Source organism: Gymnoscopelus microlampas (genome assembly GCF_963454915.1).
Source record: "Gymnoscopelus microlampas genome assembly, chromosome: 17".
Lineage (NCBI taxonomy): Eukaryota > Metazoa > Chordata > Actinopteri > Myctophiformes > Myctophidae > Gymnoscopelus > Gymnoscopelus microlampas.
In genome coordinates, this window is record NC_139954.1 from 18,113,750 (window position 1) to 18,140,657 (window position 26,908).

General features: G+C 40.6%; 1 protein-coding gene across 1 annotated transcript in view; it reads right to left on the reverse strand.

Annotated features, from left to right (window-relative positions):
- Positions 1 to 26,283, reverse strand: part of mrasa (muscle RAS oncogene homolog a) — a 32,046-nt gene extending 5,763 nt beyond the window's left edge. Inside the window, exons 1-3 of the mRNA XM_084084663.1 lie at positions 26,038 to 26,283; positions 12,967 to 13,244; positions 1,597 to 1,750 (exon numbers count right to left, since the gene is read on the reverse strand). Of these exons, the coding sequence (XP_083940789.1) occupies positions 1,597 to 1,750; positions 12,967 to 13,159 (347 nt within the window). The 5' untranslated portion in view covers positions 13,160 to 13,244; positions 26,038 to 26,283. The remainder of the gene's footprint in view (positions 1 to 1,596; positions 1,751 to 12,966; positions 13,245 to 26,037) is intronic.
- Between the last annotated feature and the right edge of the window lie 625 nt (positions 26,284 to 26,908).

Below are 26,908 nucleotides of genomic sequence, written 5' to 3' on the forward strand. Positions count from 1 at the left end.
TGGAACCCTCTCAAGCAACCCATACAGTATATGAACAATGCACTGCTGCTCATCTTGCGCTCTGCCTCGCTTTACATTCTTAAATGTAGTCATTCTTTATTTTTCTTTGCACGTCAAGTTGTGGAAATAGTTTCAGCACTGGCATGAGATGAGCCTGATTCCAGACAAATCTGCCATTGCAAAAAAATTGCCCTTGGCAGATTAGGTCTGGCCCCTTTCAATAGAGATTGGATTTCTCTCCCTCCGAAGTTGTGAGGGACCAATCAGGGCCCAGTATCCAAATATGGGGCGGGTTTATCACCAGAGGCATTTTTTGTATTTGCCCGTCGGAAATGCAGGTTCCACACAGAGATTCCAGACTAATATCTACGCAGTGATATTAGTCTGGCCATGCCAGGCTAGGCATGAGACTGTGCTAGGCATGAGACGTGATGAGCTTTAAATGGGTCACGGTTTTAGTTTTCTCATGAAGATTTGCAGTACTTTAATGACCTACTGTAGGGTTTCTCAAAGTGGGTACATGCCGTGCCACCCTCGGGCAGTGGTTCTCAAACTTTATGGCTAGTAAAATTTGCCATGAAATTAAGATGTTAATTAAGGTGTCTACTTCTGTTTTTGTCTGAACCATAATGTACAGTACCTATTTTCCAGGGCCACATCACATTCCCGACTAGGATCAAATCCCTCCAGTGACCTTCATTGTGCTTCATCTACAGCACGTGGAGTCCGGGATCCCCAGGGGTCCTTAAGGGGCCTCAACTAAATGACCCTTAAAGGTCTATTACTCTGAGAATGTACAAATGGAACCTGCCAGGTAAACCCTCCCGGTCATTCAGCACATGAAAATGAAATGTGAATTCCACGACCAGGCTAACAAACTGTACTGGCTTCCGTGGCCTAATGCATTGGGAGTCCTTGAAATGAAAAGGGTTGAGAATCACTGCTCTTACAACATCTCTCTCTTTGTTTTTACTATCTATCTCATTAGAGAAAGACACAAATGGTATTAGACTGATGCACTGGCAGAAAAAAATGTGTTAGTTCTAGCCTAGGACTATCTTAGCAATTATTCAATGGATAAACTTTTTAATTAATCGAATAACCGCATTTTTAGAATTTTATATATATATATATATATATATATATATATATATATATATATATATATATATATATATATATATATATATATATATATATATAGTGCAAAAAAAACGAAAATAGATGATCTACAAGTTCATAACGCATCGCATGAAGACAGCTTGTACAAAGCAGATTGGCTATATTCTGTATATTTGAAAATAGATTATTTTATTAAAATCAATTCAATCGATTAGTTCACTTGAATGATGCGTAGCCTGCGAGCCAGGCAGATACACTCGAGAGGATGCATATGCAGCAATATATGGGCGATGTACTGTATGTGACGTGTCAAGCAGGGGACCAAATTGGCGCTCTACTTAAGCTCACCTGATTCTTTACACTTCCTCTTGCTGTCAGTGCTGCCACTGATGTTGTATGTGCTTTGTTTTGCTCCCACCACCACCCCAGCATACCCCCGATATCTGGCGGAACTGTAGGAATGAACTGTCCTACCTGTCTTTGACCCGTAGTATGAGTTGGTGGAATCGATCGACATGCTCAAAGCTGGCCTTGTCCGTCACCGAGAAGACGATGAGGAAACCGTCACCTGTCCTCATGTACTGTTCCCTCATGGCACTGAACTCCTCCTGACCGGCCGTGTCCAGCACTGTGGAGCAGGAGGGAGGGACCAACAAACATGTAGACATAAATGTATGGCATTTAGTACACAGTAAAATCCCAATTATTTGTATTTTTACACTTAAATGATACGTAGCCTGCGAGTTAGTTCTGGCAGCATACACTCGAGATAGGTTACATGCATTGCTCATTCTATGAGGCTGGTTACAGCGTCATGCAGACCCATACAGTACGTCATACTCTGACGTGGCAGTCACGTCAGTCAGTTGTCCAATCGGGCGGGTTATTTAAGCTCACCTTCATCTGTGTTCTGTCTGCTTGTGTTTCATAGGTGTTGTAGGCAGCCGCTGCATTGCAGCGTTAGCGTTCCTGGCTGGTTGTTTGGTTGTTACTTACTGGAGCTATGCTATCATGCTCCCCTGTTCAGAAGTTGCTGGTGTTACTTACTAATACATGCTGCTTGAATCATGCTTTTCTGCTCATAAGCTGCTGTCTATACTGTGATGAGGCCAGGTTGTATGGCGTTGCGTTTGTTTTATCTACTAAAGGCTGCTGTTCTTCTATGCTGCTGCTATGCTGTTGCTGCTAATGTTGTTGCTGATGGTTCAGCGGTTGGACTGGTGCTGTTGGTTGTTATGGTTCTCGTTCCATTACTAAAGGCAAAGCTACTTTAAATTGTAGTGAAAATGCTCCGTGCTAACGTTGCAAAGTTAAGTTGAGAAACAGCGTGTTTTTGTTGTTTAACAGAGCTTTCTGTTTTGTTCCTCCGGGCTATGGGGCCTCATCTCATTACACGTCTTACGTTGCCATGTCGGTTAATTATAAGCAGCATTGGCCCGGTTTCTGTAAAATCGCTTGGTTGGTTCGATTGATTGAATACTTTATTTAGAAGTCATGGTAACAGTACATGGAAGTACAAATCACAATACAAGGTCCTCTAAACTGGATCGCTCATAAAAGCACTTGGCTTATTTAAAATGAGATCCCTGTGCACTCAAATCATGATGACATTTAAGAAGACCTACAAATATACACTACTATGCATGGTGGTTGTGGTTTGGCTTATTCTGGGTTTAGTTGTTTTGGGATTGCTTTCTTATGTGGTTCTATATGTCCCCCAGATGAACGTGTAGTTAAACAGGGGACAGACCCCCACTTAGAAACACCCCCACTTAGAAACACCCCCACTTAGAAGCACCCCCACTTAGAAACACCCCCACTTAGAAACATCCCCACTTAGAAACATCCCCACTTAGAAAAACGAACCCCCCCATCATCATATTTTATTATTGTCTCCGCCAGGCCGAAAGGCATGGCGAGAGAGTATGTTTTTTAATATATATTATTATTATTATTAATTATTATTATTATTATTACACTTACCCTTATTATTATTATTATTATCGTTATCATTGTTATTATGCTATTGAAAAACGGACCCCCATCATGCTATGTTATTATTAATATATATTATTATTATTAATTATTATTATTATTATTATTATCGTTATCATTGTTATAATGATAATAATAACAATAAAGACAGCTGGAATTTAACTCATTTACTTAAGTAATGTACTTAAGTACGCTTTTGAGGTATTTGTACTTTACTTGAGTATTTCCAATACTTTTACTTCTACTCCACTACATCTCAGAGGCAAATATAGTACTCCACTACAATTATTTGAAAACTTTAGTTACTAGTTACTTGTCAGATATATATTATGATATTATGAAACATATCTATCTCTCTATCTCTCTCTCTCCATATGTCTTTTTTTACGTGGTCTGCTCTTTTTTCTCTCTACACTCTATGCCAAAAATAGCCAATCTACAACCGCACAATGCCTAGCACTATGAGGCGTTGTGAGTAGGCTAAATCCTCTAATAGTGACCTCTATTCAATGAAAAACCTCCCTTCTAATAGAAGTCTGAAGACTCTCGCCTCTATGGCTACTATATACGCCTGCCGTCGGTTCAAATCACTGTCTGTGACACAGAGTAATATATAAGACAACATTTAAGTAAAGTACTTGAGTAAATGTAGGCTACTTAACGCTGCTCAGCGCGTCTGCAGAGGTGTAAAGTAACTACCCTACTTTACACCTCTGCAGACCATAGACTGTATAGCTGCAGACGCGCTGAGCAGCGTTGCCAGATTCTGCGAGAGAAGAGAATAAGCAACACTGCTAGTGGCTCCCCCTTGGCTTAGACTTGTCACATGACCTGTCTAAGCCAATGTGGAGCCTAGCAGTGTTGCCAGATTCTGCGAGACAAATCAGAAACCAGGTCTATGAAAACAGCCGCACTGTTTATTTCACACAGTATAGGGCAGGCTACTTGATTTCAATAAATGAACCCAGTACATTTTACTGGGTTCCAACTGACACAAAATGTTGATTTATTCATTCTGATCTGTTTGAAAAAAGAAGTATAGGCCTCTATCTTATACATGCCTCCTTTGTCATCATGATTTGTGTGCATGGGGATCTCATCTTAAACAAGCTCCAGTTTAGTAGACCTTGTATTGCGAATTTGTACTTCCATGTACTGCTGTTCTCATGTCTTACTAAATAAAGTAACGTCCTTGTCATGCCAAGGACCCCCAAACTTTGATGTAGGCTACTTGTCTGCAGAACACAGCATTCCATGCGTTTTCTCTCTCTCCCTCCTCTCTGGGGTCCACGGCCAAATACACATAATTTGTGATTTGTGGGGTTCCTGACATGAAGGTGCCCCCCCCTCCTCTGAGTGGAACAACTACCGTAACAGCGGAATTTTACACGTGCGTAATTACGCACATAAGTGCATGTAACATAATAATACACAACGTGTGCTGTACATATAGCTCACTGTAGGCTAACATTCTTGGGGGTCTTCTTAGCATTGTAGATCGGCTATTTTTGGCAAAGAGCTTGACCGGACCTCTAGTTAGTTATACATTAAGAATGTATTATTAATGATTTAAAAGGGGGGGGGGTGATCTTTCCATACCAGAATAAACCATGGGCCTATTTAGCGCGTGCTGCACATCCCTGCCTGCATGGGTGCACAGTATAGGCAAAGTTCACAGCTCTCCTTCTCTTCTAATTCCCCACAAATAGTCCCCAGCAGCTGGCTGGGACCGGAGAGCAAGCTGCCATTCAGTCATGATTGATTGAGGTGATTGAGATGACATCATGATTTCTCCATGAGTCTTTTAACTTTCGAGGAAAAAAACAACAACAATTAAATAGGTGTGGATGGCTTCAGTCAATGAATCAACAGCGGTCGTTAGCTCCCCACTGGGAGATCAGAAAAACTTGATGGCCCATTCGGCGCACACGTCAAAGGTGGTTAGGATCAAAGGCACTTAGTTTGTAGACAGACGCACGAGAGAGAGAGAGAGAGAGAGAGAGAGAGAGAGAGAGAGAGAGAGAGAGAGAGAGAGAGAGAGAGAGAGAGCTTGCGCGGGCGTGTTACGGCCGCGGACCTTTGACAGACAGACATCCGTCGGAGCACAGTCAGCACCGTCAGCACACTCACTCGCACCAAAAGTAGCCGATCTACAAGCTCACAACACCTCGCAGCGCCAGGCGTTGTGAGCTTGTAGATCGGCTATTTTTGGCAAAGAGCTTGACAGATAGATAGATAGACTGATCGATATACAGACAGACAGACAGACAGACAGACAGACAGACAGACCGACCCATGCAGGGCGTCCGTGGGAGCGCACTCACGCCAATGTGCTAAATTATAATATAATAATAATAATAATAGTAATAATAATAAGGGTAATAATAATAATAATAATAGCATCAATTTGTTTATTGCACTGCACAGCATTTACGCACAGCCTCGTTTGGTTTGAGACACATGCAGTGTCCACTGTCCAGTCTGGTCTAATATCAAACCAAACCAGGCTGTGGGTGGACAGCTGTGCGCAATCTCATCTCATGGACGCCTCTTGAAGACTTCATTTATGGGCATATGAAGTGGACTACTATAGTAAGTGGACAGATTAAGGTGAAAGTGTAATTTGATCATACTTCTGGTGGTTAGAATTCACGACAGTTGTTGTGAATTAGGTGAGAAAAATCCTTCGATCTGAATGTGGCAATTTGGAGAGCTCCAAGTTGCGCACGGATGCTTAATTTATTTTTCCTAGTTTCTTAAATGCTACAGTTTCTTCGAAAATATGAAATCTCCTATAGTTCACAAGGCGTGGCGCTGTGATGCATCCAAGTTCATGTTCATGTTACCAAGCCATATTGTAGTACAGTCAATAGTAGGCTATTACTAGGCTGCTTTTAAATCTACAATGAAATGACAACGGATCTCCCTCCCATGCGCGTGTCGTTCTGCAATGATTTTTAATTCATTAGAGGCAGCAAATAAGCAACACATTTAACATATTAAGCTCAGATGATTCCAACCAGGAGGAAAGAGACGGGAAGACAGGAGAGAGGAGAGGGAGAGAGACGGTATAATGCTTTTTATTTTATTTTTGTTGCGTGTCGACCTGCGCAGCGCGCCCCATCCCGCACCGCCATAATGGACTCTGAAAGCTTGGCTCATGTGTAGCCTATCATAATTATTCACAAAAGTAACATGGATATATACACTTAGGATTTAGAGAGAACCCTGAACTATTGCGCTTGAGATTTGGGTTCGTTCTGGGTTAAAACTGAATCTCTCCATTGTCTCCAAACTAAAGGCCCAGAATTAATTGGAGACGACAAAAAGAAAGCAGTGCTGTTCACAAAAATGACATATGCCTATGGTTGTGGCAGGTGTAAACTTTAACATTATTTAATAAAGGAGGATTAATGAAGCATTAATACACACATGGTGTTTTGATGTTGGGCTGATTTGACAATAGATCAGATGCAAGTGTCTCATTAATGCGCATGAGATGCTTTACCAAGTATGCCTACATTAATTCACATTCATTGTGATTATATAGTCGGAATGGTGGTGTTTATAAATAGCAATGCGTCACAGTCGGAATAGCGATGTCTTTAAAACAAATGGGAAACATCTCCACTCCGAAGAATGGAAGTCAATCTTCTAAGTGGCGATGTGGAGGAATAGCGATGTGTAACCAGTTAAACAAATCTTTCAAATATTCCAATTTATCACAGATTGAAATAGCAGATAATCTCAAGCTCATTTTAGGCTATTGAAATGGCCAATGTATACATTAGGATAATAAAGGTTTAAAAAAAAAAAAAAAAAACACGTGTTTTTTTTTTTTGTGTGGCTAGTCTAGTCGCTTCTTTAGACATCGGCTTCGAATGCTATCAATGCATTGAATGGGAGATTATCACGTTTCTAGATTGGCTGATTTCTCTCTCTTGTGCTTCCAAACATGGTGTGGTTCATTGATCAACGTCGAGTGCGTTCTTCCGGGCTATGGGACTGCAACCACAGGTCCGCAATTCAGTGCTGGGTTGCCATGTCTGCTTATTATTATAAGCACAAGTTATAACTAATAGTTTTTCTGATCTCGTTTAGTGTGCAGACAGTAGTCTGCGGATTTTACTTGAGTAAAGCAGCATAATACCAAGTATCTCAGTGTAGGGAATTAATAATGTTCCAAGTAAATCTACTCAATCTTGTTTAAAATATATATATATAGCAGGCTATATATATTAGTGATTCATTCTTTCAGCAGTTCAAATCTAGGAGAATGCATTTAATTATGCTGTAAAGATAACTTATGGTTAATGGTGCACAGGAAACGTTGTTACTAAAGTAGACTATAGTGTGCAGTATGGCCATTATATTGTGGTAATTTATTTAATGTTGCAGCTATGTGCTAATTGGTGGCTATAGCTATTTCCATCTGATGTAGTCTACGTTTTCTGGTTATAATTTGCCTCTAAGATAGTGGAGGCTGGTAAATATTATAATTAAGTAAATTAAACTACAAATCAAGTAAGTAATGGGCTATTATACTGTGTTGGCTGCAGTGCTTGGTTAGATGTAAGCTTTGGTTGCATTCTAAAGTTGCCTGTGCACTTTATTGCAAAGCTAATTAAGCTATTCTTGCTGTCAAGGTGATTACATTTTGCTGCTTACACCTTGGATAAGAGACTGGTAGATTACAGGGATTTTCTTAAGTAAATCTTGAAACACTTGAGGAAAACACTGCTTTCCTTTATCTTTAGCATAGCAGCCCATCTAAATAGTCTTTGTTATATTAAAGATGGTTTAACACCGCTAATTGCAAAATGCAGCCAGTCCAGCAGAGGGCTTTCATGCTCTCAGGGCCTAAAGGAGGGGAGCAATTCATGAGGGCACTCATGTCTTATCTGGGATCAACATATGTTCCAGATCCCCAGATGTAATGCATTCTTATAAAAGCGGTTGTCAATTGATGTCATGTTGTGTGACAAGCTTCAGGAGTAAAGTTATTGCTACCAAGTAAATGGTGGGGCTCTTCAGTAGAGTCAAGATCAGTAATTTGTCCAGTTTGTCGAGTGTCATTTCCTCAGAGAAGGTGTGGGGAAAGGGATTTAAAAAAAGGAGGCGTCATTGTGGCGATAGACTGTAATAGTAGTCAGATTGCATCAATTTATCAGCTGTCATCTCCGGCCAGGTAATGTGGCCGCTGGCCATGTTTTAAAAAATATGAATAATAATAATTATTATTATAATTTAGTCAGTTAACCGAGTATCATGGTGATGGGCATTTCAAAGGTTCTTGGAATCCAAACTTAGTACCAGTATTGTTATGAAGTATTGGATAACGGATGTTTTGGTCGTTAATGAAATCTGCTCAGGAGGCAAACATTTAATGTTATGTTCTTTAAAGGGTGGCTTATCATTCTTAGTATTATGTCGGCTGTGGTTCTCTTCAATCTCGTAAGCAAAGTTGCAAATTTACAAGCATGTTATGTAAAGGTAGTACTGCATTCAGATTAAATGATGTTGGTACTACTAACTACTATAAGTCAATAACCATTGCTTTCATCTATGTGGAGTCTAATCTAAGCGTATATCAAGAGTTAGTCATGCATCCATCATTCTGATGTTTCATTTCTATGGAGGGCGATTTTATGAATATATCTTTAGTCTCTCATTGGAAGCTGCTTCAGTATTCTGTTAATTAGAAGTCAATCTATGGTTAGATGGGGCAGTCTTAGATCTTAGCTGTTAACACACAGATCTTAGTCTGTTCTCACACAAAGCAGCATTATGTTTATCTGTGGCTCATTTGTTCAACAGGTCATGTCCCATCTTCAGTTTAAAGTTTAATTCAACAGAACAAATCTCAACTGTCTGTTATTTTCAGTTGGCGCTCAGATCAACCGTTCTGATTAAAATGCTCCTTAGTGCCATGTTCGTCATGTGCGCTAAAATGAGGAGTTCTTTGTTGGATCAGGATGTAATGAATACAAGTGTTGTAATTGCTAAATGTAAATGGTAGTTCTGTTATTACCATGCATATCTGGTGGTCGCTGGGTGAAGTTAAGGTGTAGCGTGACCTCAAAGTCATGAAGTTTAAAATGCTTCTTTAGTTGGCACTAGAGAGTTCAGCTGGTTGCTCAAACTCAAGGCATCATGGTTGATGCGGTTATAAAAAAAAAAAAAAAAAAAAAAAAAAAAAAAAAAAAAAAAAAAAAAAAAAAAATCCTACTTGCGGTGCGGCACTGTCAGCGGTGGACATCGCTTTAGGACACCATTTAGGACTCCTGAAGTTCAGGAATCAACAGGTGCTCTGTTGAACTCACGGTTAGAAATAAATAAATAATAATAATAATTTATAATTTATAAAAAAATAAATAAAAAAAAAGCGTAGCATCATACGGCTGATGCGGTTGGGTAGCCGTAGCATCATATGGCTGATGCGGTTGGGTAGCATCATACGGCTGATGCGGTTGGGTAGCATAAGGGTTGATGCGGTTGGGGGCATCCAATGTGATGCGGTTGGGGGCATCAACTCTGCGCTTGCATCATGGTGCATGAACACTTAGTCATGTTAAGTTTAAGTAGTATATTCCTCTATGTGGCATTAGAGGAATGGTTAAGGCTGCCATGCCATGGCAGCTAAGGCCTTTTAGTTCACATAAAGTTAGTATGTCCTAGCCGATCCCAGGCGCTTGTCTCGGTGTGTTGGGGGAAAAGATGGGATATCGGCTTGGTCAATTGGTTTGAGGTAATCACCACTCCATAATTATGGAGGTAATCACCACACACATAGTTTCTACCATCAGATAGGATATTCCTCTATGTGTTATTAGGGGAATGGTTAAGTGCTGCTATGCCGTATGGCAGCTAAGGCCTTTAGTTCACATAAAGTTAGTATGTCCTCGCTGATCCCAGTCGCTGGTCTGTGGTGGATGGGATATCAGCTTGGTCAATTGGTATGGGTTTGAGGTAATCACCACTCCATAATAATGGAGGTCACCCCACACATAGTTTTCCTCATCAGATAGAATAATTCCTCTGGAAGGTTCTAGAGGGATTGCCAAACGGCGGTCTGTAGCCATGGCTCACATAGAAGTTCACATAATGTTAAAATATCCTAGCATGATCCAGAATTGCTAGCGGCAATCTCGTCACTGTCTCCATAAGGAGTCAAGTGGGATATCTGCTTGGATGAATCGGTGAGCGTTCACCATAGGGCGTTCGTGGTTCCGCAGTGTTGGGGGTTGTTATGTATATCTATCTCCCTGCTCTTAATGGTTAATGATGGCTGTATGATTGTGCTGAGCAGGGAGAAAAAATATAGCAGAGCCTGAACGCCAAAATAAAATATTACATCCACACTTGTATTCTCATTCTATTACATTGCTTAAATATATTCGGTCTATAATATTGGTTCAATCTTTCGTGAGTTATCTGACAGAAATGATACGTAGCCTGCGAGTTAGTTCTGGCAGCATACACTCGAGATAGGTTACATGCATTGCTCATTCTATGAGGCTGGTTACAGCGTCATGCAGACCCATACAGTACGTCATACTCTGACGTGGCAGTCACGTCAGTCAGTTGTCCAATCGGGCGGGTTATTTAAGCTCACCTTCATCTGTGTTCTGTCTGCTTGTGTTTCATAGGTGTTGTAGGCAGCGTTTGCTCCCACCACCACCCCAGCACCACCAGTGGGCTCTGCTATTGTTCTGTTCCCCATGGGGGGTTGTTATGTATATCTATCTCCCTGCTCTTAATGGTTAATGATGGCTGTATGATTGTGCTGAGCAGGGAGAAAAAATATAGCAGAGCCTGAACGCCAAAATAAAATATTACATCCACACTTGTATTCTCATTCTATTACATTGCTTAAATATATTCGGTCTATAATATTGGTTCAATCTTTCGTGAGTTATCTGACAGAACTGACACTCTGAGTCATAGTACTCTGTCTGACCAGTTTGAAAAGAAATGCTGAACAAGCGCTGAGCCCCGTCGCTATGTTGTATTGCCACTTAAACAAGCACATGAAACTGTGATTTCATACAGCCTACCTGCTGCTATTTTTACATGCTGGATATGTTGTCCACTTGCACGAAAAGCATTTCTGCCTTCTGTAGTGCCAACTCTTCATTGCAAATGTTTTAATCGTGCACCTTGAGTATATTGGACTTTGTATTATTTGATTTGTCCGTGCCATCTGCTATTTGACCTGTTCTGCGTGTGTTCCTTTTGTCTCTATTCTCTCTTCCCTGTTTGAACTCTTCCTAGAATAGGGAATTCCCTGACACTATGCATTAAAAGATGTGAATCACTGGTCTCTTTAAAAATTGGCCTGAAAAAACATCTCTCAGGACTCAGGAGACCATAAGGTGAGGTAAATTCACTGCTGCCGTTTTTCTTTTTTGTCCTTTGTACTGTAGGCCTAGTGTTTTGTATTTGTTGTTGACACGTATTATTGTGTCATTTTAGTTGATTGAATACATAGGACCACAATGGAAACAAGTCCCCAGGACTTTTTTGTGTTATCCTTTTAGCCTTAATGTCTGACTGTACCACATGCTGTTTACATTTCTGACTAATAAAATATTCAGTCAATCAATCAATCAGTCAATCCCATAACTGCAATGTTGAGAGCTCACACACAAGAGAGAACATTCCAGTTTCTACAATCCCAGTTCTAACACCCAGATGGTATACTACTTGCACTGTCTCTGACCATTGCCGGCATAGGTAAGAGTCAACATTCCATTGATTGCATTCATCTCCCCATCTCTCTTTAACCTAACCTTTACCCTAGATGTATCGCATCCAATTCTAACTCCCAGGCAGTACAGCTGATGAATGCACACAATCGTCATCGATCTCTTTCACATATACAGAACACCCCACAGGCATGCATTCACCCGTACCATCTAATATGGCATAGTCTTATCTCAGGAGTGTTTCTGACTGTACGAACACACCCACAACCCACCTACACCCACATACAGTATACAGTATAAATACATGTACATTATATTATATATCTGTACAAACACACTTTAGCTTGCTTGCTTGCTGGTTGTGTGGCATCATGACCGATGATGACCATCTTCTTTTATTAGTCTTTTGGTGGCCGATCCTGCGGCCCGACAGTTGAAGTTGGGCATGTAAAAGCAATACCGAGGGGAGCAGGGGGGCTTTGCGGGCATGCCTCTTTGCACGCTTTGCTGCACGGTGTTGTGTGCGCTGATTCTACTTTCTTCTGCCCACCAGCAGTGCGTTGACCAAGGGGCAGCTGGCCATAGAGGTCTTTGTGCGGGTATCTGTGGTTGGGTATGCGATTGACATGCACCAAACACCTAAGTTGATGTTGGTTCATGTTGATGTTGGTTCTGAAATGGTGGCTGCAGATGGTCCATGCTTCACATCTGTACAGTAGCATGGAGATGCATACTGCTCTGTAAACCAGCCTCTGATGTGTGGAGCTACCAGGGCACAATCATCAGCATACAGTAGCTCGATCATATTGTCAGAGGTCAACTTAGTGGTTACCTGTGTAACTTCCTGATGTTATTGTTAACCCATTCAATCCGGGAACGCAGTGGGTCATTTTAGATTTTTTGCGATAACCATTATTTTATACTTTTGGCTATTCAAAAATAGCAGATATACAAGATCATAGCGCAGCACTGAGTGCCGCGTTATGAGCTTGTAGATTTACTATTTCTTATTTTATTGTTAAAATATGTGCAAATCTTTGAATATATATATTTTTGGAAACACACACGCACACGCACACGCACACACACACACACACACACACACACACACACACACACACACACACACCTCTCTACCTACCGTCCAGTATGGCCCACTGTCCGTCTATCTCTGTGTGTTTCAGGTAGGAGTCCTCTATGGTGGGGTCATAGTCTGGCACAAAGATCTTCTGAAAGAACTGGATGGTGAGCGCGCTCTTCCCCACGCCACCGTCACCCACCACCACCAGCTTGTACGTTGGCAGGTTGTCGCTAGGCACTGCGCTGGTTGCCATGGCTACCTACCTACCGCCACAAACCGTGGTAAAAGGTGGGTGGGCAGGGTAGTAGGTGGCTAGAGAGACGCACCTGTAGGGAAGACTAGAGAGAGGAGAGGGGGGAGTAGACGACGAGAGGACAAGAGAAGAGTAGGGAGGGGGGGGAAGACAAACAGGGGTAGGAAGGATGGGGGAGCGACAGATAGAGAGGGAGAGAAAAACAGAAAGAGAGAGAGGTGTTATGGTTGCTGCTGCCGCTGCTTATTCATCACTATGGACACCCTGAACCACAGCATGGTTTTTGGATCAAAGCAGAGAGAGAGAGAGAGAGAGAGAGAGAGAGAGAGAGAGAGAGAGAGAGAGACAGAGAGAGACAGAGAGAGAGAAAAAGAAAAGAGAGAGTGAGAGGGCTCATAACCCTCTTGGATAATGTACATCACATCATACCACACACCACACAAAACAACACATCACCACACACCATCCTTCAGACACAGAACCTTACAGTATACATATTATGTCTATTAAGATTTCAAGTAGAATTTGTTTAATGTACATAATGTCTGTATACTTTCTTTGTAAGAAAACGTATTTAAAAGGCATTTTTTATTACTATTGGAACTATTGGAATAGTATCCACTATTGTATACTACTTATGTTACTATCCAATAAGTCAGTGGTGGACCATAACTAGTACATTTACTCGAGTACTGCATTGTGACGCGTTGTGAGCTTGTAGATCGGCTATTTTAGGCAACCATTCACCCCAGAATAGGGACGCTAGGGTTAATTACACTAATTGTCTGTTTCCCTGTATTGGAAAGCAGGCTAATGAATTAGCCCTGGCTAGCCTCGTTAGTCCCTGTAGGAAACAACTCTTTATCAGGTCTTATTCATTAGCCTGCTTTCCAGTGCAGGAACGAACCAGGCCAACCGATAGTCTTGATTAATTAAGTATTTCTATCGATTAAGTCAGTGGTTCTCACCCCGGGGGGCGGGACCCCCAGGAGAGTCCCCACATGATTTTGGGGGGGTCCCCCAGATGACAACAAAGTGACAATTTAAGGACTTTTAAGGACATTGGCCAAATTGTCAAATAATGTAAATTTGAAAACAGCCAATCTACAAGCTCACAATGCCGCGCAACGCAAGGCGGTGTGAGCTTGTAGATCGATAGTTGCAGCCCTATTGGAAACCACATGAATAGGCTAAGCCCAGCCTACTTCAATTAGTCCCAGTATTGGAACCCAGGCTAATGAATAATATGCCCTGGCTATAGCCCCCTTTTTGTCCCCATAGAGGAAACCAGGCCATGGACTCCTCCCTGTCTCCTCGTTTAGGCCACCACAACCACAGAATCAGTGGAGAAATATGACGGTTCAGACAAATGGGTTACACTAGTTTGTAATTATGGCTTTTTAAAAACAAAAATAAAAGTGTCTACATTGGTACGGTATGAGTGGTTACTGTAGATGTAGGAAACCGACTGGAGTCAGGGCTTTGTTTGTCATGCTGAAAACTGAGATGCAGGCTTCCTGATAAAAATCCATCTTAGTGTCTCTGTTTGCACCATAATCTACACCTACGACTGAAGGGGAAAGTCCTTGTGTTGTGGGAAAGCTTGAGAAATACAACATGGTCATCACATCTCCTAGGGAGCATGACTAAGGGCTTTTGTTCTTTGTGTTGTGGATCCTCGCCCATTTTCACGGGATACCGTGCTGCTAGTATGGCAAAGGGTTGTCGTTCTCACCACAGAGAGGTTCGCAGAAGGAGAGAAGGGTGAAAGAGAGGGGGCAAGTGAGGACAAAGGCTTGAAGCTAACACAGACACAAGCATGGTGATGATGAGGCAATCGGCAGACATGATGGGAGAGATTAAGCTCTTTATGGCCAACAATCAGGGCTGTAACTATCGGTTATTTTCTTAGTGATTCTTAATATTGCTTTTTTGATTTATATTAAATAACAAAAAGCACGTTTTTCATACAATTTGTTTTATATTTTACATTCTGAGTCAACGTGAAAAAAAATCTAAAATATTTTTTTGTAATTGACTAAATCGAATAGTCTGATTAACCGCTTTGGTGAAAATAACAGAGCTACAAGCTTGCATAAAGAAAAAGAAAAATGTTGCTTTTGCATTAAAAATGTACCTATTAAATTAATTAGTTCAACTAACTGTTGCACTCCTACACCTATAACCTACAATACAAAAGGGGTGAGGGAGAGTCCTTTATTGTTGGCATAAAGTATCAAAGCGAAAAATACAATGTACCATATCAAATCATATCTATCATTATCAAACTAATTGATATTAACCTACTCTATTCCTCTTATCTCCCTCAATTTAGCTGTTTAGGATTTAAGAAATTGTGTATTCACATTCACAGTCTTTTAAGAAATGACACTCACAGTCTCAGGGTTTTTCAGCTGGGATGCAAGAAATTTGACACATACATGTCAACATTTAAAGCAATAGTTCAGGTTTTTGGCTGGACCACAACAGTGGAGCTAACCCTATAAATGTGAATGACTGATTGAGTGATCAACTTAGACCTTTGGTTAGCCAGTTGGTGTAACAACAAACTAGCCAATCGCAGAGTAATAGTCCCTCCAGGCTATTGGAAGTAATCTATCCTAATAGCGGTTGTTTTCTTATCATTTCATCATAATTTACTTGATGCGGCCATGGTCAGGTGCATTAGGACTGCAACCATTATTAATTAAATTCAATAATTTGAATTTGTTCATGTCAATTGTTATTTTTGTGTGTTATAAACACAATAATCATCATTAACAAACATCATTGACTGTCTTCCATCCTATATGGTCAAGGCCCTCTAGAGCAGGCTCGTGCCAACTGGCGTAAGGATCGTATATCCCAGATTGAAGGGATGATCATAGATATTTTTTTCCCCACACTGATTAATACGATTTTAACAAAATTACTATCAGAACTGATTTTATGAAAATATGGTGTTTCTGGTGGAGCATGTCCGTCCGTGGAGCCCCCTTTAGTAAGCACCAGTGGCAGTGATTTCAATATCTCCGCCTGTGGAGATATTACAAACCAGTTTGCCGTCTCCTTTGGATGTCCGTTCTCCAAAAAACAGAGTAGTTTGGATTTGAACATTATGGATATGATTGGATTGCAATATTAAAGATAACACAATAGGGTTAAACAGAACATGATGCTGTGTCACACAAAGCACAGACCCAGACTTTTAAAAAAGGTAGCCATTTGTTTGATTAGAGGAGACATTATTATTATTGAATCAATCATTTTAATATTTCTCCTTTGGCATATGAAACCCAGAGGTACGTTTTTTTCTCACTGAAGCCTAAGTCGTCCATGTTGGCACTGATTTCACTGGCAAGCTCTGTGCTGTGATGTAACTCCCCTTGTAAAAGATGACGGAAGCTTATTTACTTCAATAATGGATCTTTTATTACATTCTCTCAATAACAGGGCAACTCCAAGTCTCAAATAAATATCTCTGTCTCTACAAGCTACAGGCCAAACTCATTTATCAGTAAAAGACTTAAAAAGCGGCAAGCGCTTTCACCTAGACCTATTTGAATGTGAGGGGTGATATCAAAATATGAAAACCTTGGCCATCCCATTCTATTCATTAAACACAAACACACAGGCAAAGTTTGACAACAACAACAACAACAGCAGCAGCAGCAGTGGACACAACTAGAGAGAGACGAAAAGACTGTCAAACTAGGACCAGCAGCACCACTCCCACATCCCTCCTTCATCCATCAGGAAACAGCTGTCAGATGGCTACAGTCCGCCCCTTCCTGCCCTGCACAATGGAGGGAAGGAAGATGCTTCCTTCCTTTCTACAGCCAACTAGCTAGTCAACCAACCAGTCAGTCAGCGCCAGTCAATCAACCACCAACCAACCACCAACCAACCAACCGACCAGTGTTTGTTAAAAAAATGTTTTTTAAAAGAAAACACACACACTGGGGGTACATTTTCTTAACACACTAATATAAGCCCTGTACACTTCTTTGTACGACAAACATAAAAAATTGCAAGCTCACAACGCGTCACATCGCACTGTGTTGTGAGCTTGTAGATCAGCTATTTTCGCTAAGCTGACCCTAGAAAAGTGTTTTGAAAATTTGCCAAGGTTACCAAGGCTAATGTGGTTAACATCATTTTTTATTAAATTGTCAAATTGTGATATTATGAAACATAAATATCCAAAATATAACTGTCCTTGCTCGTCTGGAGTGTTCTTGGAGTTCCCCCATCGGGCTTCCTTTCATACTGTAAATCAGTGGTTTCCAAACTTTTTAGCTCAAGTCAAGACCCAAAAGAGACATTAGACGTTTACCCGGGACCCAAACTAGTGAAAACAGCAGATCCACAATCTCACCACGCGTCATTTCATGCCGTGTTGTGAGCCTGTAGATCTGCTAATTACTCTAATTCTCGAACGTTTTGTTTTTATTTATTTATGGACACATTTTGATTGTTTGATTTTATTTATGAAATACTTTTGAAAGATGTTCTAATTGTTTTTAATTGATGAAAAATTGTGATTGTTTTGGTTTAAACTTTTTTTAATCTTTTGAAATAATACAGTATATACATATTTTAAACAAAGGGGACATTAAGGTAGGGTAAGTGATATTTTTGGGGTTAAAACAAACGTTTTTTTGTTAAAAGATTAAAGCACTATATTGTGATAGTAATCTTTGCTATAGTGTTTGTTCAGTAACAGGGGTCTCTGCGTCTCTCCAGCTCTTTAATAAACAGAAAATACATTTTCAGGTCAGCCAATCAGGAGAGAGTACCCAGTTATCAGCTTCATTGTTATAGTGCTCCAGTTGCAATTTTGTCTGCTCATTTCTTTGTGTCATCACCAGGGGCGTAGCACCAAAATCTGGGCCCTGGGGAAATAAATTTCTGTGGGCCCCCCGACGCGGCCGCGCGCGAAGCGCGCGGGCGCCCGCATTTCGCACGCGCGCGCAGCGCGCGTGCGAAAAAAAAATTTGTGTTTTTGGGGGGGATTTTGTTAGTTTCTTTTCGTTTTTTTGGTTGCTTTATTTCGGTTTTAGGGATAGGGTTAGGGTTATGTTATTTAATTCTTATTTTTGCCTGATTTTACTGATTTATTATAAAATGTTATTTTATCATTTATTATTAACCAAATAACTAAATTGTGCACATGTAACCACATGTGTATCCTCATTTCTAAACATACTGTAGTAGCCTACAGAGTATGGTACTCTAGTAGCCTAGAGTACCATACTTGAGATTGTTATCATTTATAAAGTATTTATCATTCCCAGGGCATAAGAAAAGACAACCATACATTGACAAAGGGCTTGGATCATATAATGTATAATAAAGGACAACTGAACAAGACTTCAAGAGTCTGATTTTTTATGTAAAAGTATCAATACCACAATGTAAATATACACGCTTGTTACAGGTAAAAGTTTGATATTCAAAATTTACACGAGTAATCAATATGTACTTGAAGTACCAAAGGTAAAAGTACTCATTATGCAGAAATGTCCCATTTCAACTTTTCAAAATGTATAGAAATCTTTTGAAAATAGCAGATCTACAAGCTCACAACGCCTCACGGTGGGACGCGTTGTGAGCTTGTAGATCTGCTATTTTCAAATGATGGCCAAAGTATTTATAGGGCTGAAGAGGTTAATGTATGTTTTGTAATAATAATACAAATCTGCAAAGAAACTAGTAACTAAAGTATTCAAATAATTGTAGTGGAGTAAAACTAAGTATATTTTCCTCAGAGATGTAGTGGAGTATAAGTAATAGTACTGAAAATTGGAAATACAACATTTTACTGAAGTACAGTACTTGAGAGTAAATGTACTTAGTTACTTTCCACCACTGCCAAAAAGTAGCAGAAATACAAGCTCACAACACGTTGCATCACAGCAAGATGTGGTGCAGCAAGATGCTTGTAGATCGGCTATTTTCACAGTGTGCACAGCCGTCATGCGATGCGACAACGTATACATCTGGCTTTAGTTGTGTGTGTTGTTCACTCACTGCTCACCTGTCTTTTGGAAGAAATTTGTAAGGAGTTGTTTCCCCCTAGGGCCCCTACTTTGTTTTCTTTCTCTTTCTAGTCTTTCTTTTCTTTTTTGAGAGCCAGATTTTCCTTTTTTGGAAGGAGGCGCCATGACTTTTTACTTTGTTTGGTAGGTATCTGCTGTGCTTAGTTCAGTTGTCACTCAGTCACTGACTTCAGTGTGTTTCATTTTCGCTGTTCTGCCTGCGCAGCTGACAGACATTCAGTGATTTCGAGTCAGCTACGGCTTTCAGCCAATGAAAAGACTGCTTTCAATTACTTGTTCAGTGATCATATGAGTCTAGACACACCTACTGCATCCGGTAAGTTTACACACACACACACACACACATATATAGAAACACACTGATCATTTCCGTATCCGCTCTAAACCGGAAGTACAAACTGCAAAGCAAATTGATCTCTCATCCACACCACGTAGTAACAGCGGACGAAACCTTTTTTGTCTTGAGAGGGGCCCACAGAAAGGCAGAGAGAGAGCCTCAATCATTATTTTTATACAACGGTCGCTAAATCTGTTTCATTCAGGTAATTTTAATTGTGAAAAAAGTTAAAAGTTGTGACAAAAAAAAAAAAAAAAAATGTTTTTCTTTTTTCTTTGGGGGGGGGGGATTTTCCAGGCCCCCCCCCTCCTTGGGCCCTAGTAACTCTGTCCCACTTACACCCCCCGTGCGACGGCCCTGGTCATCACTTCCAATTTCACTTGTTTAATCTGTATCCTGACTGAGTTCTCTATCCTGATTGGATAAAATTGGTGTCCCGACCTGAAAATGCATTTTCTGTTTAATAAAGAGCTGGAGAGACTTACAGCCAGACACCCAGTCTTTCAGAGTCAGCCAGTTGATCGCAGTCATTCAGTCAATCACTCATAAAGCCAGCCTGTCAGTATAAGAAAAAACTACTCTTGAACAGCACCGTGAACTGAGATTCTCTCACCAGTCCTGCTTTTCACACCAGTAATTTGCAATGGCAATTATATCGGCGATCGGTGGTTATGCAGATGTGTCCCGATGTTTTAACACTTTCAAACTGGCACCCCTATTTTCTTAAGTTTCAAAAGTTTCCCAAAATTATTAAACTTTTTCCAACAATAGGAAATCATAAAGATCGGCTTGTGGTTTGGCTATTTTTTATTATTTTCTTTAACAGGGCTTAAGTCGTTAAATAAAATAGTGCATATTTTACTTGTTTTCTTGTTCATCAAATATGGGTCAAAACATTGGTAATCGGTGGTTTAGTTAGAATGCTATATGCCCTGGACAGTTCAGAAACCCGCCTACCAGTGACATCATCAATGGGGAATCCATCAATCCAAGCTAATATAAACTGCAGGATTTCTATTCCTGGACAGTTATAATGGAAGCCATTGTTCTCGCGATAATAAAAATACAAAATTTGAAATCTTGTTTGAAAAAAAAAAAAAAACATGGTGATCGGTGATGTCACTGGTAGGCGGGTTTCCGAAGTGTCCACAGCCCTCTTCTGAGACAGAGTGAATAGACAAAAATAAAATGGTATTATTTTATCCTGAGCATTAGTGAGAACCAATTATATGAAGATACGTTGGAAATGGGTGAAGTTGTCCTTTAAGCATGGATGCAGAAAAAGATTGCATGTAACCATCCAACATCCTCCAGCCAGCCAGCTGATCAGTCATTGTGCTTGTGGTCCTGTAGCCTTATCGACTCTGTGGCTGTCCTGGGAAAGGATATGGGGTTTCCTCATGAAAGCCAAACAGGACCGGCTACAGCTTACTCATTCTTCATGTCTTTGTACATCTAGTTGCCAAGAGAGTTGATTCATCAGCTGGACTATGTTGTCAAATAACCCACCCAAGATTTCCATCTTAGTTATAGTTTATGTAGCCTAATTTTTTTGCCGTGGACTAGAGCCTAACCGATGCCAGAATTCGGAGTCCGATGCCAGTCCCGGTTTTTGATAGTCCTACCTAGACAACCGATAACTGATGTTTTGACCAATATTTTGTGTATGAAAACAAAATGTTTTGAAAATGTTCGAAAACTTTTGAAAGAATTTGCCAATAATGACAGCGGTCTGGCTCCACTCTGGACCCACAAAGTTCCAGTTTAAATCTGCTGTTGAATACCGACTGATCACAGGGAAGGATAAGGGGTCTTCCCTGTTCACATGGGAACAGAGCAGTTATTTCGCTCATGTAACAGGGGAACATGGAGCACACCCTAGGCTGTGCTGTACTAGCAACTATGTGCTAGTACAATGAGTTCAATGAGTTCAAACTGTTCCTTATCTCAGTGCAGCAGTTAAAGCAAAAGCTCATAACTGTTATTTTGATGGTTTTGGACCTGAATTGAGAGCCAACCTTGTCCTGACCTGATATGGTTAGGAGAATATCATTTATGAACCCCGAGTTCATGAATTGAATATAAAACCCACAGTGTAATTTAACCACTTAAGCCCTGTTTACTAATAGTGAAAATAGCAAATATGCGATTTGCCTGTACAGAGGCAAAAAATAAGACTATTACTGCGTCAAAAGCAATCAACAAACAATACTATAAAAGTGGCCAAATTGTCAAATATTACCTAAGAAAGAGGCAAAAATGTACTGCCTTAAAGTAGGGATGCCAAGTTGAAAGTGATGTTTAAGAAATCATGAAAATGTTTGTGATACATTGTGTATAAACTATGACGTTTTCTTCATGACTGGTGGCTTTCCTGTATCACATCATAACTTCTCTGATCGGCCCTGTCCTGATAAAGATGTCACCTGACTTCAAAGCATGCAATAATTTAGCCACTTCCCACATGCTGCTGTTGTTTTTTAATCTAAAGAATAACGTGGCTGTCCAGGGAAAATGAGCTGTCTCTCACTAGCATGTCCTTGATATCTTCTTCATACAAAGTAGAATTGTCAAATGTGAGAGATTGGCTTACACCTAGTTTAATTCACGCACGCACATGCACACACACAGTCATCGGTAGGCAGGTTTGGTCATTTCAAACAAGATGTTTTGGGTTTTTTTTATGCGAGAACAATGGTTTCTATTATAGCATGCTAACTTTTCAGGCCTGCTGTTTCTATTAGTTTGGATTCCCCATCAATGATGTCACTGGTAGACGGGTTTCTGAACTGTCCACAGCCCTCCTCTGAGACACAGACCGAGTAGACAAAAATGCACACTGGGCAAGACCTAGCTGGTTGAGTGTCTAAACGGAAGTACCGGAATTTGGCGGAAGTACCGCCCAAGGAAATGACGTTGAGGCATTACAAATCTGTTTACATTCTCTGTGAATGAAACGAGTGTTGTGATTGTTCTAAAAAGATAGTTTGTTTGCTTAAGGTTGTGACCAGGCTTTTCTCCTCGGAAATGAGTAAAGGCTGGGAACGAGGCTAACAAAAATGGTACCATATTTTAATGAGCATTAGTGATGTGCCAATCATACAAAGATAGGTTAGAAATGGGTGAAGTCGTCCTTAAAGTGCTTTGTTTCTATATAAATACTTCTAAACTATGAAATAAAATAGTTATAAACCACGGACCGTGGCGTTCCGAGCACCTAGGCTCTAAAGTAGCCTGACAGTGAGTGCATCGTGGGTTCGAGTCACGTTCCTGGCGATCTTTACTGCATGTCTCTCCCCATCTCTCAATCCCTGTTTCCTGAACTTCTCCACTTTCCACTATAAATAAGGCAGAAAAGCCCCAAAAATATATTTTAAAAAATAAACATGTCCTGAAGTGCAATTATATAATGAGAATGCCATTTTGTTTTCTTCAGAATATTGCAAAGTCAAATCCTCAGTTTTAAGAATGTTATTGTGTGTCAAGATATCGGGCAGCATACTGTAGCACAAGATGTGATGCAGACTTTGTGGTCTCAGTAGACCATTATATAACATTCACTTCCCAGTATAACACACAATGCCACTGAAATACAAGCAACTATGGTACAGCCCACTGACCAGTGGTTCTCAAACTTCTTAATTTCAAATACCTCCATAACTCTAAGAGTGTGGAACCAAATGGAACCTTCTTAAGGAAACCTGAGGGTCCCTGGACCCTACTTTGAGAACCACTGGTACAGACAATTCAGTGAAACCCCACAACCTGCTTACTCAAACTATGTGGGTTCCTCACATTGAATCAGATCTTTTGCTGGTGAACTCCCATTTGGCAGGAGATAGGCTACTTTAAATTACATTTTTCATCATGGGTCCATTTGGAAAATCCAAAATGTAAACGTTTCATCTATACTACAGACAATCAATGGAATCCTACCAGAAAAAAGTGCATTAGCCTATATAAGGATGGCGAACTGACATTGTAAATGGAGTTAATTCAGGATTAAATGCTACTTCAAATCTTTAATCTTTTTGATTGATTGATTGAATACATTATTAGTCAGAAATGTAAACAGCATGTGGTACAGTAGGACATTAAGGCTAAAAGCATAACCCAAAAAGTCCTGGGGACTTGTTTCCATTGTAGTCCTAATCTGATCAAATGCGGCAGTACTACTGTAGCAGTGGTCCACAGAAATTCACTTGATAGCAGGACAAATGTTTAGGTGTGGACTGGAAGCTCAAAGCTTGAATCTCTGACTTATATAGTGGCCCATTTCCCATCACTTCCCTCCAGCTATTAAAATATGTAGCCCAATGACCATGCCGGCTTGTATTCATAACCCCATACTTAAAGGAGCTGTGCCATTTCACAGACATTCTTTCAGAGCTCCTTCGTGTAATACTCTGTAAAGGGAGGTATCCATTACCGGCTGGTATGGATAGTTAAAGAAGTGATGAGATTTTCAACCAAGCTCCACCTTTCCCTGTGTGGAAACCAAACATCTACCAGTCATTCTAAGGGGAATTCCTCTCTGCAAAGCACATAGGTTTACAAGGTTTCAGGCAGCAGCGCAATTGTGCTACGGTAGGCTCAAGTGACCAAAATCCCTAATAACGCTATTTTTAATTCAGTCGATGTTTCACAAGTCAGAACAGCGTCATCATCTTCTGAAACTTCATCATCCTCAGTCAGCGGGGTTTGACAAGGTCTGACATTTTCATGAAGCTGCGATGAGAGGCTAAGAGGGGTCTGTGACTCCTCATGCCCCCTAATAGCCAAATTATCTGGTGATTTCACTATGCTATTAATAGTGATGAATATGCCTCTGTGTGTGTGTGTGTGTGTGTGTGTGTGTGTGTGTGTGTGTGTGTGTGTGTGTGTGTGTGTGTGTGTGTGTGTGTGTGTGTGTGTGTGTGTGTGTGTGTGTGTGTGTGTGTGGACTGCCTGGTGCTTCTGAATGATCTCATCCTATGATCTGATACATGAAGAATCTCCACAGATTTTCCTCAACAGTAACAACATACATACATACATACATACATACATACATACATACATACATACATACATACATACATACATACATACACACACACACATGTATACACATACATACATACACATACATACATACATACATACATACAGCACATACATACATCATTAATACATACATACACATACATACACACACACACACACACACACACACACACACACACACACACACACACACACACACACACACACACACACACACACACACACACACACACAGTAGCCTACATATGATTTGTTTATTTTTTGCACAGCGAGTCAAATTCGTACAAAACCACAGAAACATATTACTGTCGATCATTGCGATTGGCGAATAACACCATAATAACATACATACCAGGTTAACCACTTAAACCCCAGCACATCGGTATTGTGCGGAGAGCTTTCGCTGAAAATAGCCGATGGACAAGCCGAATGTGAGCTTGTCGATCTGCTATTTTCAGCGAAAGCTTTCGCCTCAATAACAGAAAAGAGAAAAGACACTATTGAGCCCCGGGGGACTCCAGTCAGTTACCCATATGGGGTTTAAGTGGTTAAGGAAGACGCGTGAGGTTTCTGCACAGCCCTCTGGAAAATGTCTTTGGCCATATATATATATTATAAAGCAGGGGTCTTCAACAGGGGGTCCGGGACCCCTAGGGGATCCCCAGAGTTGCTACAGGGGGTCCGTCAAATCTTTGTGTGATATGATTATTATTTTTTTACCTTAACCACTTGAACCCTGGCGTCCCTTTTCTGAGGAGAACTTTAGCCAAAAAATAGCAGATCTACAAGCTCACAACGCCTCGTGCTGCTAGGGGTTGTGTGAGCTTGTAGATCGGCTATTTTTTGGCAAAGAGGTGTTTGGTGTAGAGGGAAACAAGAGCAGACCAAGTAAACAAAAACAGTTAAATCTGAGACACAATTAAAATATAGAGGGGGTCCCTGCTTCATCTCTCTCTCAGCTAGGGGGTCCTTTGCCTGAAAACGTTGAAGACCCCTGGTATAAAGGAAAGGCAAGGCAAGGCCCATGTTTCTATGTGTGCGACAGTATGGGGGGAAAAAAAGATAGAACCGCCCCTGAATAACGGATTTCGGTTGCTTCATCTTTTCTCAGAAGTTTTGCAGCAATAAGCAATTTCCGCAAATGGAATATTAGGCGTCCATATTCTATCTTGAATCAAACTAAATGTCTTGAACTGCGCCTTTTTTTTGCCGTGGAAATGAATCATCAGGTGAATGTAATCTAAAGCCTTCACACATATATACAGTGTATGCTGGTGATAAGTTGATGGTTTTATGAGGTGCTGTAGGCTACTGTAGCCTGGCTATATATACGGGATATTTAATGTTTTCTTCACTATGACCATAGCTGTCCTATTCACGATCCTTTCTCTCTCAGCAAAAAAAAAAGAAAACGAGAAAAAAGAGCCACTTACCGATATATCGTGTGTAAAAAGGAATTGCTTCACGTTGTCATATTATTCCACATCTCTGTGTGTGTTTGTGTTCTCCAGCCCACCACAGTCGGGAGTGTGTGTGTGTGTGTGTGTGTGTGTGTGTGTGTGTGTGTGTGTGTGTGTGTGTGTGTGTGTGTGTGTGTGTGTGTGTGTGTGTGCGCGCGCGTGTGCGTGCGTGCGTGTGTGTGTATGCGTGCGTGTGTGTGTGTGTTCTCCAGCCCACTACAGTCGGGAGTGTGTGCTGGTCGCACATCCGCGAAACAATACGTTGTGTAGCAAATCTTTATATCAATGTTGCCGGATTTTGCGTGAGAAATAAGCAAACGGGTCTAGGAAAACAAGTCCAAAAGAAACAACTTAGATCTTCTATTTTCAAAAGAATATTGAAGAAAATGTGAAAAACGTGGAGTAAAAAAATATATTTATAGATATATTTTAACAACCCAAATCTTGTATGGGGGTCCCTGGTAGAAAACGTTTTCAGATGGGGGGGTCAGAGTGCAGACACATTTAATTTGGGGATCCTTGACTTGAAAATGTTTGAGAACCACTGGTTTAAACAACATGAGGAAACAAGCCCAAAATAAGGAACTGCACACTCTAGAAACAAGGCAAAAAAAAACGCAACTCGCAACTAACCAATATTTACAAGCAACTTTACTACAGAAAAAAAGTCGCTTATAATAAGCGGACATGGCAACACTGCTTTATATTGCAACAGCTGATACTAAAAATAGAATAGCCCTGAAGGGGTGGCCCTCTTTTTCTTAAAAAAAAAAAGGATTTATATTGACAAATGTCTCGATTTCACGGAATATAGTTGTATTAATTAGGGGGGAAATATGGATGT